General features: G+C 36.0%; 1 protein-coding gene across 3 annotated transcripts in view; it reads right to left on the reverse strand.

The window, feature by feature from the left end:
• The window catches only part of RNF111 (ring finger protein 111), an 82,327-nt gene that overhangs the window by 5,811 nt on the left and 58,228 nt on the right, over positions 1-18,288 (reverse strand). For 2 of the 3 annotated variants that reach the window (XM_054565350.1, XM_054565349.1), the window contains exons 6-10: positions 13,167-13,486; positions 9,353-9,611; positions 4,543-4,891; positions 2,556-2,681; positions 1,366-1,492 (exon numbers count right to left, since the gene is read on the reverse strand). In XM_054565350.1, the coding sequence (XP_054421325.1) occupies positions 1,366-1,492; positions 2,556-2,681; positions 4,543-4,891; positions 9,353-9,611; positions 13,167-13,486 (1,181 nt within the window). Of the gene's footprint in view, positions 1-1,365; positions 1,493-2,555; positions 2,709-4,542; positions 4,892-9,352; positions 9,612-13,166; positions 13,487-18,288 lie in introns of all 3 variants that reach the window. The other variant, XM_054565348.1, reaches the window with a different exon arrangement.

The following is an 18,288-nucleotide window of genomic DNA, read 5'->3' on the forward strand; positions in this document are numbered from 1 at the left end:
TCTAGCTTTGTTTCTCAAGTTCTCTAGCAAGTTCTCACGATCCTTTGTTTTAAGTACAGCATTATCATTCCGCAAGGTGTTTTTCAATCTCTCGTTGGTCTACGCCTTTTTCCTGGAAATCGAATCTTCTTCCATAGATTCATATATTATGACAGACAGGTGACACATACACATATACACTGGCAGAACACAGTATCTCTAACTCAGATATCAGTTTATGGTTTGAAGTCCAAACCATAAACTTAACTTCCTACTAGACACTCCACCTTGGTACACACAATTCTCTCAGATTCAACAGGTCTAAAACCTAACTCACATAACCCCCTCCTTAAACCCTTGTCTAATCTTATCCCACTAGTGAATGGCACCAATACACACCCAATAACCCAAACTGGAAATTGGGAAGTCATCCTAAATATTACTCAAGTGTGTCGCACCATTTTTATGGCAACTGCCATTGCCTTTGTTCAGGGATTCATCAACTTCACCACTTCTATTAGAATTTATTAACTAGTTCCTTCCTCCCACCCTGAAATCGATTTTCCACACAACTGAGGAGGTGGTTTAACTACAATCTGATTAAATCACTCTAAAACATAAATACTATCAAGACATTCCCTTTCAATGCTTCATGAATCACAGTTTCTTGGCAGGGCAACATTATTTCATATTGCTTAGTACCCTCACCCTTAAGATCTAGAAATTCCAACTTACTTCGAGTCGCTGTACTTCTGCTATTTGACAGCTCTCTTTACATGCTATAGCCACTGCAAGAGCACCATTCTCAATTCCAAAGCCTGCTCAGAAGTCACATGCATGATAAAGCATTGCAGAAGGCTTCCCTGCAGTCTCTGCTCCCACAAGACCGAACTACTCCCTTCTCTGTACCACTTTTAGAACTAGTGTGTATTATAAATAGCAAACTTAATAATTTTTTGCTAAACTTGTTTTTTAGAATTCAAACTGGTACAAACAAAATCTGAATCTGTTCAAATCAGATATAGAGAATTAATATAAGTCCTTTTGTAAATCAGAAAATAAAGTATGAATGCATCAGAATAGAAGAATTACCATTATGAAAAATAAATCACATGTCCTAGTGACAATGGATCAAGATGGTCATCTTGGTATAAAAGAAAAAAATTTGCCATTTTTACATTAAGAAGAGTTTTACAATACACATACAGATTTTAATATATCCAAAACCTTTTAATAGCGCAATTTCCTCTAACAATCCTCAAAATCTATAAAGATACCTACAACAACTAATACATTAAAAATACTTCCAATAAATATTTAACTTAGAAAAAAACAAATACTTTTAGAAGGAGAATATGTCAGGATTTTAGAAATTTTTTATTTTACCATTAAAGGAAGTGCTCCTAATTGTAAGTGATGAAGTCGAGGTGGCGCATGGTAATGGGCCAAGTGAGGATGCAAAGCTCCAGGTGTGTAAGTAGCTGCAGTCACTCCAGCTTCAATTCCCAGTTCCCTGACAGAGAAGGAGTACAGTTTAACTTTTAGCCCGCCTTACAGCATCTTTATTATCAACAGAAATGAGTACGTTTACATTTTTAAAAGTACTCTAAAGTTTCTTACGGCACGTAGGCTGAGAAAAAATAATTTAGCCAAAACGATTTAACTAATAATTTCAAATTCACTGCAGAAATTTAAACCTAAAAACTCAAATTTGTGACCATAAGGCCCAAAGCAATTTGTACATAGTTTTACATTTTACAAAGAAAGGAAATTCAACTGACCCTTGAACAACAAGGTTTGAACTGAATGGGTCCACACCCACTTGTTAAGGGTCAACTGTGTATTGAAGGGCCCCTAAGGTTCCTTCCAATCTGCAAGTCTGATTCTACTTGAGCACACAACACAGACTTTACTTATTTGGTTTACATGAATGTTACAGATGCTCCCATGTTTGTTGGATAGTGTGTGTGCGTTGTTAGCATCAAGGATAATTAAAAAAGCAAACACTTCTATATCCTATAAAGCAGGGGTAAACAAAAATTGAGAAATAGGAAAACCGGTAAATGCCAAATCTTGATTTATTCTCATTTTCTACTGTGCTTCAAAAGTCCTGTGGGTCAAGATCTCAATTCACTGCCTAAAGACAATGGGTTCAGAAGAAAATTAATGCAAATCTGTTTCCATTCTTCTAGGAAAAAGACCAGCGGCCTAGTAAGCTGGATTTCCCTTGTCAGCAGCAGGAGTTAAGGGTGCTAAGGCAAATTTGAGTACAAAGGTGGATAAAGAAGTTGTGAAAAATAAGATCCCTTTAGGGAGTTCATTCTGATGGTAGACAACCCTCAAAAACAAAACAAAAAAGCTCTCTTTCTGTTTCACATGATTTCCTGACCCAGAACTCAAGCTCCTACACTTTCATCTCCAGGTCTCTAACTCACCCACAGTCAGTGCCTCAAAGTTAAGCTGCATTCAGTTTCTCCACATCACCATTCTATATGGCATTCCACTGCAAAGCATCTCTTCTACCAGTTTTTACCACAAGCTGCTGAGCAGAACTTTAAAATAAACAAGATACTGACCAGGCAGATCTCTCTGGAGCCTGTCGAGGATGTGAGGACATAGTCTGAGGCACATGAATATGATGCCCATGACCATAGTTTGGGTGCATCCTATGTGGATGGGGTGGGGGGCGTTCATGTGCCCGCCTGGAAACACAGAACACAAAAAGACCACTGGAAATAAGTGAATAATTGGTTACTTCTTAATGTAGAAAACAATCTGGTATTAATATTACAAACATCTATAGATCAGTCATAAAATTAACTCAATAACAATAAATTTAAAAATGTAACAAAATTAATGATTAATAATAAATCAAGAAACCATAACCCATAAAATTCTCACTGCCATTACAATGCCTCCAATTCAAATATCATCCAAGGAAAAAGGCAATTTTAACATTACCTTGTATACCTTCTTTACAGTAGATATTTTAAACAACAGGAATTGAATAAAAATAAAATTAAAAAAAATTAAATACCCCAGCAAATGCTGCAGGCACAAAGAAGTTACTTTATTTAAACATACAGGGCAAGAAAATGGAGGCTATTTTGTTTGCTTCACTTTTATATTATAATATTCACCCATTTTAATGGATAAAACTTTTGGGAGAAAAACGTTTTAACATTTTTTATGTTTTTAAAACACATGCAAGTACATGTTAATATCATCAGAGTTAGGATCTGAGAAAGTGTTACCAGCTCCATTCACACTCTTTATTCTGCCTCCCGGATTATTATATCTTCTCTTTCTAGTCTTCAGTCAGTCAAATTTACAAATGTAAGTGGTCATAAAGTTTTAAATATTTTTTTTAAAGTTCCAGGTACTAATTGTTGTAGTCTAATTCTTATTTTCTATTAGTTTTTAACACATTTATAGAGTTTGCATTTTTAATCTTAATGATTAGAAAGGTAATTTTCGAGATACTAGAAGATATGAATGTTACATTGGCAACTTTCTAAATAAAGGTTACTATATTAGAACTGTACTAGCTGCCAGAAGTTCTGGACATAATCTGAACTTATATAACTAAAAGAAACAGCTACACAAGTACTAGGTCATTAAGTAGATCAAGAGTTTTGCACACATTCTGCAGAAGACAAGTAGTACATACTGTTGGTTCTATAGGCCACTTGGTTTCTGTTGCAACTACCTAGTCTTTGTAATGTGAAAAAAGCCATAAACATTACATTAAAAAAAAAAACAAACAACAATTGTAGCTGTCTTCCTATAAAATTTTATTTACAATAACAGGTAGGCAGCCCTGGCTGGGTAGCTTGTGGTTAGAGTGCCGTCCCATACACCAAAGTTGAGGGTTTGATTCCTGGTCAGAGCACATACAAGAAGCAACCACTGAATGTGTCAATAAGTGGAACAACAAATTGACATCTCTCTCTCCCTTTTCCTCTGTCTACAATAAATAAATAAAAAATAAATTAAAAAATAGGTAGGCAGAATTAAGAGTTTACTGTCCTAAATTAAAAAATTAGATCTGAATTTTCAAAACAAAAAAAAAGTTCAGTGATAATCTTTTCGTATTTGTGGAGTACAATATTTTAATATTTAAATTTATAAATAGACTATTTTTTTCAATATCAATCATTGAAAATGTCACTAATACTCTTCTTCCTTCTGACTGGTAACATATAATAAATCATATTATATCTACGATAACTTTATATCTTGTTCTCCAGGATCATCAATTCTAACATGTTCCTTTACTATGGAGTATTAAAGAAACAAACAAGGGATTGGTTTGCAAAAATAAATGACCCTGGATTCTATTCTGAAAATGGTTTGATTTCACTAAATAACCTGATAGAAAATTATTTTGACAACACCTACAACTCAGGATAACAGGAAGATTCTAGTTAGTAAAGAATTAATTTCCTAGTGAACTGAGAATTTAATATAGTTCCATCACTTCTACAGATTTCATAATTTTAAAGACCAGTGGAGAAAGAAAGATGAATAAAGTGTGAATCTTTTTAAAAACATAAAACATACGTTGGATGCTGCATCATCCTCCTCCTTTGCACTTCCATCCTCTGCATCACCTCATGAGGATGCAGTCTCTGTGCTGGAGGTGCTGTGGCTGGAATATGGTGTGAAATTGGCTGGTGCGAGGGAGGAAGATGCTGAGGGATTGGCGCAGCTGTACTGGCTAAATGAGTTGGGGGTGGGGGTGCCACCGGGTGAGATGTTGCATGAGAAGACATTTGAGAATGAAAAGCATGTACAGGATGAGGAATAACATAATCCACTTGGGGTGGAGGCTGAGTCTGAGGAGGAGGGTTTCCATGAGAGTGGGGGCAAGCAGAGGCTTGATGATGAAGTGGTCTTGTCAAAGAAGCATCTGTAGAGAAAAACACAGGTACCACGCAATTGAGCATATATTGCTATTATATATTCCTACTGGATTATACAGACATATTAGCATGTACTTAATTTTTATGAATACTTTATCAAGTCTGTTCAATTCCATTCTGCATCCTGCTTTCTCTAAATAATCTTAGATATCTTTTCATGTCGATATTTATATCTTTACTTCATTCATAGCCTCACAACATTCTATTATAGGAATGTACCAACATTTTATAAAAGAAATCTCCATTCATAAAAATTAAAAGCTAGGTAAAAGTCTGAGTAAACCATGGGATTTAGTTAACAACTGTGTATCGCCCTGCCCTGGCCGGGTAGCTTAGTTGGTTGGAGCATCATCCTGATACACCAAGGTTGTTGGTTCAATTCCTGGTCAGGGGACATACAAGAATCAACCAATGAATGAATAAATAAGTGGAAATAATGTATCTCTGTCTCTCTCTCCCCCTTCCTCTAAAATAAATAACCACCAATGAATGCATGAGTAAGTGGAAATAACAAATTGATGTATCTCTTTCCCTTCCTCTAAAATAAGTAATAAAAAATAATAACAACATATATAGGTTAATTTTAACAAATGAACTATAGTAATGTAAGATATTAATAACAGAGAAAACTAGATGTGAGGTATATGGGATCTCTCTGAGCTATCATTTCAATTTTTCTGTAAATCTAAAACTGTTCTAAAAAATAAAGTCTAGGCCTGGCTGGTGTGGCTCAGTGGATTGAGCACCAGCTTGCAAACCAAAAGGTTACTGGTTTGATTCCTGGTCAGGACACATGCCTGGGTTGCAGGTCAGGTCCCCAGTTGGAGGCATGCAAGAAGCAACTAATCTATGTCACTCTTGCACATCGATGTTTCTCTCCCTCTAAATAAATAAATATATACATAAATAAAATCTTTTATAAAATAAAACGAAGTCATGATGTCTAATTTTTAAAGAAAGCAACCCAAATGCTGCAATAGACATGTGTGTATAATCCACCTTGTGCACACACTTTTTCATATACCATGTATGAGTGTGCACATTTGTAAGCAGACACACACACACACACACACACACACACACACACACACTTTCTCTCTCTCTCTCTCTCTCTCTGCTCTTGGACAATTATTGTAGCATAAATTCCTATAAGCAGTTCTGATTCGAAGAGAATAATCAGATACCAGTTGACAAAACACTCTTCCCAAAAGGTTACTGTAATTACTATTTCCATTAACAGTACATGAGAGTGCCTGGTTTCCCCTACACTACCACTAAATATTTAAAATGCCAATCTGAGAAAAATCTTGTATTTATTAATCACTTATATTTCTTCCAAAATTACCTATTCAGATGCCTACTGTTCACCTTTTTCTTGTTAATTTGTAACTATTCTTTATATACATAAGGCATGCACATTTTTCCAAACTGTCTTTTGTTAATTATGTTTTGCTATTCACAAGTTTTTTGCTTTTGTGTAGTCAAATGTATAAATTATATATTTAGAAATATATAAGTCTTGTTTTCCTTTATGATTTACTGGTATAAAGCACTACAGAGAGGAAAGGAACTTGTGAGCACTCCTGGGCAAGACTGCAAAGGTATTCTTTAATTGCAGCTCTTCTCTTACCGCGCCCCATGCCATTTTTTCTGTGCTCCATTAAGAAAATGAAGAGACGTATTTGCCAGGCACATGTCATGGAAATCAGCCCTTTATAAAGATAATTTCCCCCATTTCTTCACTCTGAATCTTTGTGTTTCAAAGTGACTGATGACAGGCCCCTCTGAAGAATGTAACTCTCTCTTCCTCTAAAAGATATACATCTGTTTGAGGTCTAAAAACATGCTTGTCTCCTCTGTGGACTTCAGTCTGAATTTCATGTTAGTTGGAAGATTTTCTCAGTAGTCTGGTGCAAAGCTATGGCCATTCTTAAGTTTCATTATAGAAGAATTTCCTTCCATTTTTAACTCTTGATTCAGTCAGCAGGTAACCACAAACACTCATTCAGCCACATTTTCAAAGGAAATCTTGCTAGCATATGTTTCACTAGCTCATCAGGGTTGTGACACAAATTTTTAAACTTTTTTCCTAAAAGTAATGTTTTCAAATCAATGCTTTATTCTAAGAAGTCACAGAGCACTTTTTTCAGTTTCATTTCAAAGTTTCCTATTTCTATAATCATTATGTAAAAAATAATGCTCACAAATATTACAAATTTTTAAAGTTTTGTTTCAGAATGAATTTATTTTATTTTTCAGCTTTATTGAGATATAATTAACAAATACAATTGTATATATTTAAAGTGTACAATATAATTTGACATGTATACTTTGTGAAATAATTATAACAATCAGGTTAAATTAACACATCCATCACCTCACACAGTTACCATCATTTTGTGTGTGGTGAGAACATAAGCCATCATTATAATTCACTGTTTATCTAAACAATACAGATTGCTAACCACTGTAGAAAACTGACATTCTGCATTCCCACAGACCATTTCCCTTCCTTCTGTACTTTGTGTGTCCTTGCCAGTTAAAAAACTTCTTCATATTGCTTCCTAAAAGTTTAATATGTTACTTTAACACAGAAATCTCACTCCTAGTAAGCTATCCTACAGATAAATTGAAAAACTACCAACAATTTAAATGTCCATCAATAGAGGACTGATTTAATATACAATGGAATACTACAAAGGTATTAAAAACAATGAGTTAAATTTTTATGTGTTAATACAGAAAAAATCTTGATGCATTGTTAAATTTGAAATCATTAACAAATCGAAGAGCAAGAGGCAAACGATGTTTAATATGATCCCATTATATATATATATATATATATATATATATATATATATATATATATATATATATAGCCCTGCCTAGTGTGGTTCAGTGGAGTGACTGCCCGCCTGCAAACTGAAAGGTCGCTGATGTGATTCCCAGTCAGGGCACATGCCTGGGTTGCAGGCCAGGTCCCCGGTTGGGGACATGCGATAGGAAACAGATCCATGTGTCTCTTGCACATTGGTATTTCTCTCTCTTTCTCCCTTCCCCTCTCTCTAAATACACACACACACACACACACACACACACACACACACACACACACATTTTTGGGTGTACAAATAAAATTTCTAACATGTTTTATAATAATCTATAAATACTTGCTACCTCTGAGTTATTAAGATTAGTGGGATATGGGGAGAAGGGCTTTTAACTTCTCATTTTACATCATTCTGCAGTTTGAACTTCTTAGGGTGTACACAACTTACTTTTATGATAAATCAAATTCATCTAAAACATATATTTCTTTATGAGGATATTTAAAAAGAAATGGATGTACTATTAAATGTCTCAGTATGTTATTTTTAAAAAGGAGGGGCAAAAAAACCACACATTTTGAGTATCTAACAAAAGATAACAACTGAAGATGAGTATCAGTAAATATTACAAATCAGCCTGTATACTAGAGCATACCAGTATTCAAACACAGAACTGCCCATTTTGAAATAGGTTTTTGCAAAAACCTATTTGCAAAACCTATTTCAAAATATGTTTTCTAGCTTATACCCTAAATTTTAAGTTGCATTACTGTAAAGATAAATGATATATCACCAGATTTCACTGTACAAATTCTGGTTTGACTCTAGTATGTCTTGTAGGATACAGACTTTAAAAATTATAGAAATGAAAGAAAAAATCTAAAGGCATATAAAACTGAAAATTATCCCTTGCATGTAATCAGAACAAAAGTTTGGTTTATTCCTGGCATGAATTCCCAGTTTTTAAATCCAAGTATTTAAGTTTCCATTTGATTATTAGCCTATAATTTAACAAGGTAGGAAATATATGTTACATAGCTTAAGGTAGTTCTCATTTCTTACGATATCTAATAGATTTCAATTTCTTTAGAAAAGTCATGTCTGATTCTGTTTGAAATGCCTGCATCAAATGGGTATGGAAACCTCTTTTGCATTTTTAAAGCTTTTGTTAAGGAATTCTAATGCCCCCATTAAGCTTCAGAATTCTTACTCAAAATTTACTTTCCTGTATCTAGAAACAACTATTAAACATCCAAATTTCCCATTACTCAGAAAGGATAAATGTAAATTCCCTAAAATTTCCTTTTATAGGACTCTAATGTGCCATTAAATGTATTTCAATTTCATAGATACTAAATTGTAAATGTTAAAATGTAAAATAAAATATGATACTTTTTTATTTTCCTGACCCTTTTAAACAACATCTAAACTTTTGCCTTGGAAGACTGTTTGACGATGTCAGGTGAGGGGAAGATGAAATGGGAAAAATACACCCCACTATTAGGCCAAGAAAATACTAAAAACCTATAAATTAAGATTATTGAAATGTTATCTCATGGAGGAATGTAAATCCTTCATTTATATGCCTCTAAAGTTTTTGCCTGTTAAATTTATACTTACAAGGAGGTGGCATATAATGTCGACATGATGACAGTGAGGCTTGTGCAGGGGGCTGGGGCTGGGGCTGCGCCACCATGCTTGATCCATAACCGTCTAGTGACAATGGCTGGCTCGGGGCAGCGGCAGCAGCCTGATGGCCAAAGATTGCAGCTCGGGAAGAAGAGACAGGACAGCAGGGGTCAAAGGCAGATGCTCCGTGAAAACCAGCACTTCCATGACTTCTGATACTACTGTTGCTCAGGTCTACTGGCAAAGCCTGCTGTATAAAGAGGAACTGTATTTTATCTTTCTAAAGTTTGGTCAAAACATTGTTTCATGTTATGTTATGAAAGTAGTCCTAATGCAATCTAGAAAACAGAATATTTGAATTAAAAATTTGCAAATGATAAATTTTTAGTGTGAAGATCTACTGAACACCAAGAAAATACTTGTATCTTGGAGTGTAAAAATTGTAGTGATTATATACTTAAAATCGATAATCAATTTTGAAAAATCAAACATAAGATAATGCTACAAGATGAACAAAAGTTAGTAATTATTTTAAGGTCTCTTTCTCTTTCATTATCTAGATCTCAGAAAGAAAGAAAACTTTTCTACCATACTTCTATATTCTCCTTAATCCCAAAATTCTGATTAGTAAGTTAGGACTTCTTTAAAAAAAACATTATTAAAAACATTAAGGTTCTAGGTAAAAACTTGACTGACCTATTTCTAAACTGTGTACAGCAAAGCATTCAACTGGATCTCTAATAGTGCAAACATTATCCAAGGTAACAAAGGGCATATGATTTCTTTTGTAAGAAGCATACTTTAGGGAAGGCCCATTTACTAAGTTGGAAAATAAACCAGAGAGTCTACTTATCAGTAATTAAGTTTCTCCCCCAAAAGCAGTTTGAAAAGTCCTAATTAAAACATCGTCTACTCTACAGCAAATCCCAAAAAGAACTGCTTCTTTGTTTTCCTGAGTAATCTAAAAACAAAAGCTTTTGCTTAGTGTTCACCACAGCTGCAATTTTAAAAATGATTAAAGAATAAAAAGATTTGGTGTTATATATGGAATTATATACAGGAAGTATTCAATACTTGAAGTATAGGGGCTGGAGATATAGCTGGGGTAATATTAGAGGCGTCCAATGAGGAAGTATAGTGGACTTTGTACTTTTAGGGGGCTCCAGGCTCAGGGGACAATAGGAGAAACCTGTAGATGCTAAAAGGGAAGGAGAATGATGGTAAAGGAGAAGCTGTGGGAAGGTGAAAAGGAATGGGTCCTTTCTTCTTTGTTAACATGTCTCAACTGATTAAGTTAATGTCTGGCCTCTTTCTTTTGAGTTGGCAAATCCCATGTATGTCCTCAATTTGGGTAAATAAAGTTTAAGAATAATATTGTGAGATCGTGAATTTTTATTTATGGTTCAAATCCTTTCCCTATTTTCCTATTTAGGCTAAAATTTTGTAAATGTACTGGAGTATCAACATACTATGAAGGTGAGCAAATTTCCTATCTTCTTCTCTAGGCGTTGATTAAGAACACCCCCAGAGGGTGAGTAAAGTAGGGTGAAGGTCCTCCTCGAAGGAACCGAAGGTAAAGTTAAAAGTAAAGAATAAAAAGAAAAGGGGGGAAAACCAACAAAGAGAATACTCTTTTTCACAATTCCAACAGTTCATTCAATTCTGTTCTAGAAGGAAAATGGAGGGTAAGCAAGATGGGCAAAGAAATGGCAAATATTACTTTACAGTTTATAAGTAATGCACAACACTAAATTATTCTCTCAAAAGATAAAGAAGCTACACACAAAGGAGTAAAAAGGGCTGGGGAGAGTCAAGTGAACACTGCAACTTCTTTGTTGTCAGGCCTAATACTCCCCAGTCTTTCTCTGCCTATCCACCATCTGGCACTGAATCGTAAGACACCATACAATCACAAATCCTCAGGTTAGTTTGCGTCTCTCACTCCTCACTGCCTGCTGTGCCTACACAGGTCTCGACTGGTGGCTATCCTCCAGCCATATGCAGTCACAGTACGCTCGACTAGGAGCATGTGCCTGATTTCAGAGTCCTCCAAATATCTACATGAATCTTCAAGCTATATTCAAAACCTCGCTTTCTGTTCTCCTTCATACCCACTGTCACCACTGAATGCCTGACCTTGCTGATTTTCCTCCAGATTTGTGTGCAGTCCAAACACCTCCACTCAGAGACAGAATAGATTATATTTATTTTACAATGAATAGAAATGTAAAAGAGGCTCCACCTATAATTAAGGCAGTCAGGTTGAAAGAAAATGTGGCACACATAACTGATCTCTCAAACCAGCGGTATTATTTTATTATTTCAACAATATTCTGTAAACAAAAGGCCCAACTTTTGGCAGCTCTTGAATGAATGTAGGAGAAATTGGTAGGTCTACTTCTTTACCATTTTCTACTGTTATTATAAACTCCTCTTCAGCACAAATTTCTAGTAAAAGGAAATTTTGCCTTTATGCAGGGCATTTCATTCAGTCCACTGAAAAGTATTTCCTTTGCTTCCTCACTCCCAAGAAGTAACAGGATCTAGATGATCAGATGTTAACACTTGGAACTATTCCCAAAACCAAAACATCATCTAAAATCTCTTTGTTTTCCACTGAACACTTTAACGTTACCTCTTGATAACAGCAGGTAGTATATTTTTTAAGGAAACGTCCCTCTTTCTTAATTGTATTTTAACTTGTCCAATCCAGAAGAGATAACCATAAAAATTTAAAGACGAAGCAAGTACTTTTAGAAAGGTCAAGGGATACAGGAAAGCAGTTGCTCTGAATTTCTTTTTTTACATTTTTATTGAATTCATTGGGGTGACACTAATAAAATTATATAGGTTTCAGGTGTACAAATCTACAATATATCATCTGAATATCGTACTGTGTGTTCACCACCCTAGGTCTCCTTCCATCGCCATTTATCACTCCTTTACCCTCTTCTACACTCCCCCTGCCTTTTTCTTCTGGCAATCACCATACTGCTGTCTGTGTCTATGAGGGTTTTGTTTTTGGGGTTTTTTTCCTTAGTCCCTTCACCTTTTTGACTTTTTTTCCTTGCATATAGGTCAGTTACCATTTTAGCTTGAAATTATGTTTTGTTTTTTAAAGTATGCATCACCCAGGTTTGTATCATAATTATACACAGAGACAACACAATAAAAGTTAAAATAGCACATGAAACTTCACTTAATTTACTCCACGTGACCTCTAATACTAACATGTTGAGCACTCACTAATATCAACTAATTTACTGAATTACAATTTTTTGATGACATTTCAAGTCCCCATTTAATGAAAAATTTCACCTGTTCCTGAGAAGCTATGACACAGGCTTGCATCTGAGAAGGCTGTTTATTTCTGGAGATGAGTGGAGATTATAGGGAACTCCAGAATAGGAGGTAGAGGGGTGAAAACTGGGAAAATTTCCCAATTTCTCTTGAAGCAGGTTCACACTGCAGTTTCAACACTTTGTTTGAAATACAATCCCAAAGATGAGATTCACCTGTATTTAACTAAAAAAACACCAAAAACCATTCCAGAATAAAAATACTAGTATCATTTCTGATTTTCTACATTTCTGGCCCCCTCAACTGCAATAATTTAGACCATCAAAAAATCCGGGAGATTTAATTAAGGAAAAAAAAATCACAGACTACTAAATTTGGCCACTTTTGCATGGGCAAAGAATAGTGATTTATTTAGTACATAAAATTTAACATTGAGGGTTTTTCTCCTAAAAAAATCACTATTTTAAAAATTTAAGAAAAGAAAGACTCATCCAATTCCACATACCTGGTCATGGTAGCTGGTACCAGAACTACTGTTTGCTCCACAAGGCGCTTGTACTTGTGGAGGCCTTTCCACAGGGCATGTAGGATCACTATAGGAGGGGGAAACTGGGACGGCTGGGTGGGGAGTGTGATGGTGGTGGTGATGATGTTGAAAATGGTGGCCATGCTGTTGAAAGCAACTTGTGTGGGGATGTCCTAACGCATGGTGATTCTGTGACGACCCTCCACACGGCGAGTGCTGAGGACAGCAGGAAGGTAACCTTGGCATTGCAGGAGGGCCATTTTCCATTACAGCACTAGATGCAGTTCTCCTCAAGTCATCTTGTAACAGGAAAAAAACAAAAAACAGAAAAACACATAGAACAATCAAACATCACCATGTAAAAAAGAAGTACTGCATATAAGTAAATAAAAAATTACGAAATGTTTAGCCCTGGCTAGTGTGGCTTGGTGGGTTGAGTGCTGGCCTGCAAACCAAAGTCGCCAGTTCAATTCCCAGTCAGGGCACATGCCTGGGTTGCAGGCCCAGTCCCCCCAGTGGGGGGTGTGCGAGAGGCAACCACACATTGATGTTTCTCCCCCTCTTTCTCTCTCCTCCTCTGTCTAAAAATAAATAAACTTTTTAAAAAAAAGTTTAATAAATTCAAATCTCTGTAAGTAAAAATAGGACAGTGCCACATTCTTAACATACATCTCATATAATTTCGGGCAGCGTCTTCACTGGGATTTTCCTGAAAGCCTAAATTCTTCAGGAGGCACATATTTATCATGATGTTTAAATAGAGCAATAGATCATCTTTTCCTACATCATAACAAATGATTTAAGTTGCATTTTTAAAATTCTAAAATATCATGTGAGTCCTTCCATTATATGCAACTAGGCAAAGTTTCTACCCCTGAGCCCCATGAAACCGTAATACGACTACATAATGCAGTCCAATATGTACTTCTTAAAACCTTCATCTACTTAAGACATAATCACCCAACTCAAAACATACCTGGTAAAGTCTCACTAACTTCCAACATCTTTTCCCTTCCTCTGGACTCTAAACTCAAACCTGATCAAATATAAGAAATGAGAAGCCTCTAATACGTGAAAAATTATAGGCATTTTATAATAACCTAGTGATTTAGTGTTGAACAGTGGAAGAAAAAAGCATGGAGTCAGATGGGCCTGAGTTCTAATCCTGAGATTGTCTAATGCAGAGCAACTCTACCTTAGTGAGCAATTCAAATTTAGGGAAGTTAATTAACCTTTCTCACCTATGAAACAGAGCAATAACTGCCTTGTAGGGCTGTTGTTAGAAAAGATGACAGTCTTCTAAGTATGAAACATCTGAGTCCTGATTATGCTCTCTGCCACATGCCCAGAGTTATTCTGAACATATGCATGTTCTTCCATGCCAGGGGAACAGCAAAAGTGCCCCCTGACCGTCTATCCCAGTGTTTCAAACTCATCTAAAACACAGCACCCTCTCCTTGAACTACATATCATGTGGAATCTATGTAAAACAAACAAATATGGAGATTAAATCTTACTTAAAAGGTGGAATTTAGAGCCCTGACCAGTGCAGCTCAGTTTGCTGGGCGTCATCCCACAAAGCAAAGGGTCACCAGTTAGATTCCCAGTCAGCGCACATATCTAGGTTTTGTCCCTGGTTGGGGCACAAAGGAGAGGCAACCAACTGATGTTTCTCTCTCATATCAATGTTTCTCTCCCTCTCTTTCTCCCTCCCTTCCCCTCTCTCTAAACACACGCACGCACGCACGCACGCACACACATGCACGTGCGAACCAGAAGAGTGGAGAACCCAGAGTTCTGTCTTTTCCTCCCGCATCACCCACATGACCCCTGAGGTGCCCCCTCAGAATCCTGAGGATTCTGGAGTGCCACTCTTCTAGCCTTATTTCTAGAGTAACTGAAACCAGGAATACTCTGCTCCAAACTGGCTCATAGTACCCAGCTAATTTCTTCTGGGTCAATGTACCAACTAGGAATCTTCTGGTTACTAATACAAAAATCCAACCAAAACGGGCTACACCAATAATAGGGAGTTCATGGGCTCACATAAATGAATCTGCTGAGTGGTGCTTCAGGTTCTAGTTGATAGGTTTGTTTGGAAACCTCCCTGTGATTCTCCTGGGTCTGCCCTCCCACACTTGTTCTGCTCTGCTGATTCTCTTCTAGGAAAGGCCTGTGATCTAAATCCTCTTATTCAGTATCTGTATAGTGTTGGTTTTTTCCAAGCTCCCAGTCTGGCCTACCTGGGCTAATTTCCTGAACTCTTTTGTAAAGGTTCTTAACCTGGGAACTAGAATCCAGGAGTCTGTAAACTTGGAGAGAAAAAAAAATTACAAATTTTTACTAATCTCTAATTCCTTTTGGATTAGTACTACCTTTTCAGCATTAGTTGAGAGGTTAAATATTACAAGTAATTTGTAACATAAAACTATGAAAGTTGACAAGGTGTTTACTTTTAAAACATAAATTATGGCACCTCAAAAATCAGTTCTATGTCACTTCCATTGATTTACATTCCAAATTTCTTGAATAACCTGGACACAGTTACAATTAGCATATCAGGAATTTACCAAGATCTATAACCTACCTTAGCTATGCTAAATCAAACATTAAGTACCTATTTTAAATATGCTATAATACTTGTAGTAATAACTGATTATTACAGTGACTTTAATCCCTGAAGAATTTTTAGGGTTTTATCTCAGTCCACATGTCAAAGTGTTGTACAAGTGAATGTCATTTATTTTGTTACTTCAGGAAAAGAAAATTAAAACCTCTGGGACATTGAATCCATTCAATGGATGAACTGAATGACGTTCCTGGTTCTTTACAACTGTGATACTTTAATTTTACAAGTCCAATTATTTAAGGATTATGTGTAACTCTAAGACTCAAGAGATGAGTTTGTAACCAGAGCAAGCTCTCTGGACTGTTAGAACTATGACTGAAATGACAGATATGACACACAGAAAGAATGTGTGCCTTCTTTGTCTTCAAATATTTCAAATACAAAATCACAGTGAAAAAAAGAAGCACAATGACTATAACATATTTAAGACTCAACACATATTTAAGGGGTCAGATCACTAATAGTGTGGCCTCAAACAGAAGGCAAACCTTATAGCTCTACTTCTTAGGGTACAGTTTGGGCCTCCAATTAAATTAAGAGTCTATTTTCCTACAGTTCAGAACCTCTTTGTTGCTTAAACAGGGTAGCAACTAGCTCAAAGTAAAGGCAACTGAATCTCCCTGTTCAACAGTTACTAACCAAAGAAAACTGCCATACATTAGAAGTGAAATAAAGAGATATCTGATTAAATAAGTATCAGTAAAATACACTTTGCTAAAATTAGCCCACAGATTGTCCACTAAAATTGAGACAATCACAAACCTATACCAGAGAAATAACTCCACAGACCAGTGACATCAAGCTGGTTGAAGTCCCTTCACTGTAATTCTAGGACTACTGAGATGTACTCATTTATTGATTTATTGCATTTATTCATTCATTTGGCAACTCATACACATAATGTTATGGTAAAGGATCTACAATAAGCACTGAAATTACAATGGGAAAAATTAAAGTCCTGGCTAGAAACATGTCTACACAATGTAGGTGAATCAATAAGCACTTGTTAAATTTAAATTAACCTCCCAAGAAGAGGCATTTATGTATGCATGCAGCCAAGTCTAAGAAAAGGCAGACCTGATCTTTGGTATTCAAGTAGCTTATCATCAAGTATGAAGACAATGTAAGACACAAATGAATCAGTATTATAAATGAAGCACTGAGTTCTAGTATAGTATAGAGCAAGGTTGCCTCCAAGGAAACGTGGCAACACCTGGGGATGCTTTTGATTATCACAACTGGAGAGGAGGTAGTGCTACTGGTATTGAGTGGGTAGAGGTCAAGAATAATGCTAAATATTCTATAATACACAGGATAGCGCCCCCACACAAAGAACTGTCCAACCCAAAGACAATAATGACAAGGTTAAGAAATCCTGGTATAAAGGAAGTGTACAAGCTCCAAGCCACACTTCCTAGGAGTGAATTCTTGCTCCACTATCTCATAACCTTGGGCAAGTTACTTCATCTGTAAAATGAAAAGAGTAATTGAATCTGCCTCATAGGTTATTACAGAGATCAGTTAATATAAATAAACCATTGACTCATGTTATGAGCTCAACAGATGTTAGCTATTATTATACATTAGAATATTAGCTCTTTTAGGGCAGAAAATTTATGTTTTCTTCCCAGTGTTTAGACCAGTGCCTGATATAGTATGTAATCAATAAATATTTGTTAAGTAAATGAATATATAAGATTTCATGTATGCACAGAGCAAGGAACACATGGAGAAGTCAGAAAGATGATAGGTTGACTGGGGCATGTTGACTTTAAGCTGACTGCAGAATGGTCCAGAGGAGATGCCCGAGAGGCAAGTGGATATGAAAGTTCAAAACAAGAAGACAGCTCTGGAAACACAAAATGGAGGGTCACTAGCATATTGATGGTAGGTGAAAACAACTGTCGTTATGAGATGGGCCAGTGAGAAAATAGATGAGAACAGAGTCCTGGGAGAATGTAGAGGAGAAAACTGTCAGACTGTTTTAACATCATGTTTGTTTTGAAAGGCATCAGAGGCAAGTTAAAAGAATATGGTTAAGATGAGGAAGGTCCACCAAAGGGTACATATATTTAACACAAATATAAGTGTGCATGTACCAAGGGAATGAAACCAATAAAGATGCTGAAGACTTAGGAAAGATAACTGTTAAAGCATGGTCAAGGACACTAGAAGGGATAAGAGGTAGAGCACACACAGGGTCTGAAAAACCAGGACAGAGTTAAAAGACTAGGAGTTAGGACAGAAAGATAAGTATAAATATAAAAAAGTTTTTTTGGAGGGGTTGGAAATTATGGAGGTTCATGCCTGAGAACCTCCATTTATTTTTTATTTACTTTCCCCTGGAGGAATAAGTCTTAAGGAAAACGAGAGAATTTTGGAATAGCCACTGAGGGGAAGAAAAGGTAATGATCAAGATACATCATACTAAGGCAACTTATAAAAAACCCGAGGTTAGATACCCTAAATTCA

Source organism: Pteronotus mesoamericanus, unplaced genomic scaffold (genome assembly GCF_021234165.1).
Source record: "Pteronotus mesoamericanus isolate MK-2021 breed Mesoamerican mustached bat unplaced genomic scaffold, CSHL_Meso_final contig_164, whole genome shotgun sequence".
Lineage (NCBI taxonomy): Eukaryota > Metazoa > Chordata > Mammalia > Chiroptera > Mormoopidae > Pteronotus > Pteronotus mesoamericanus.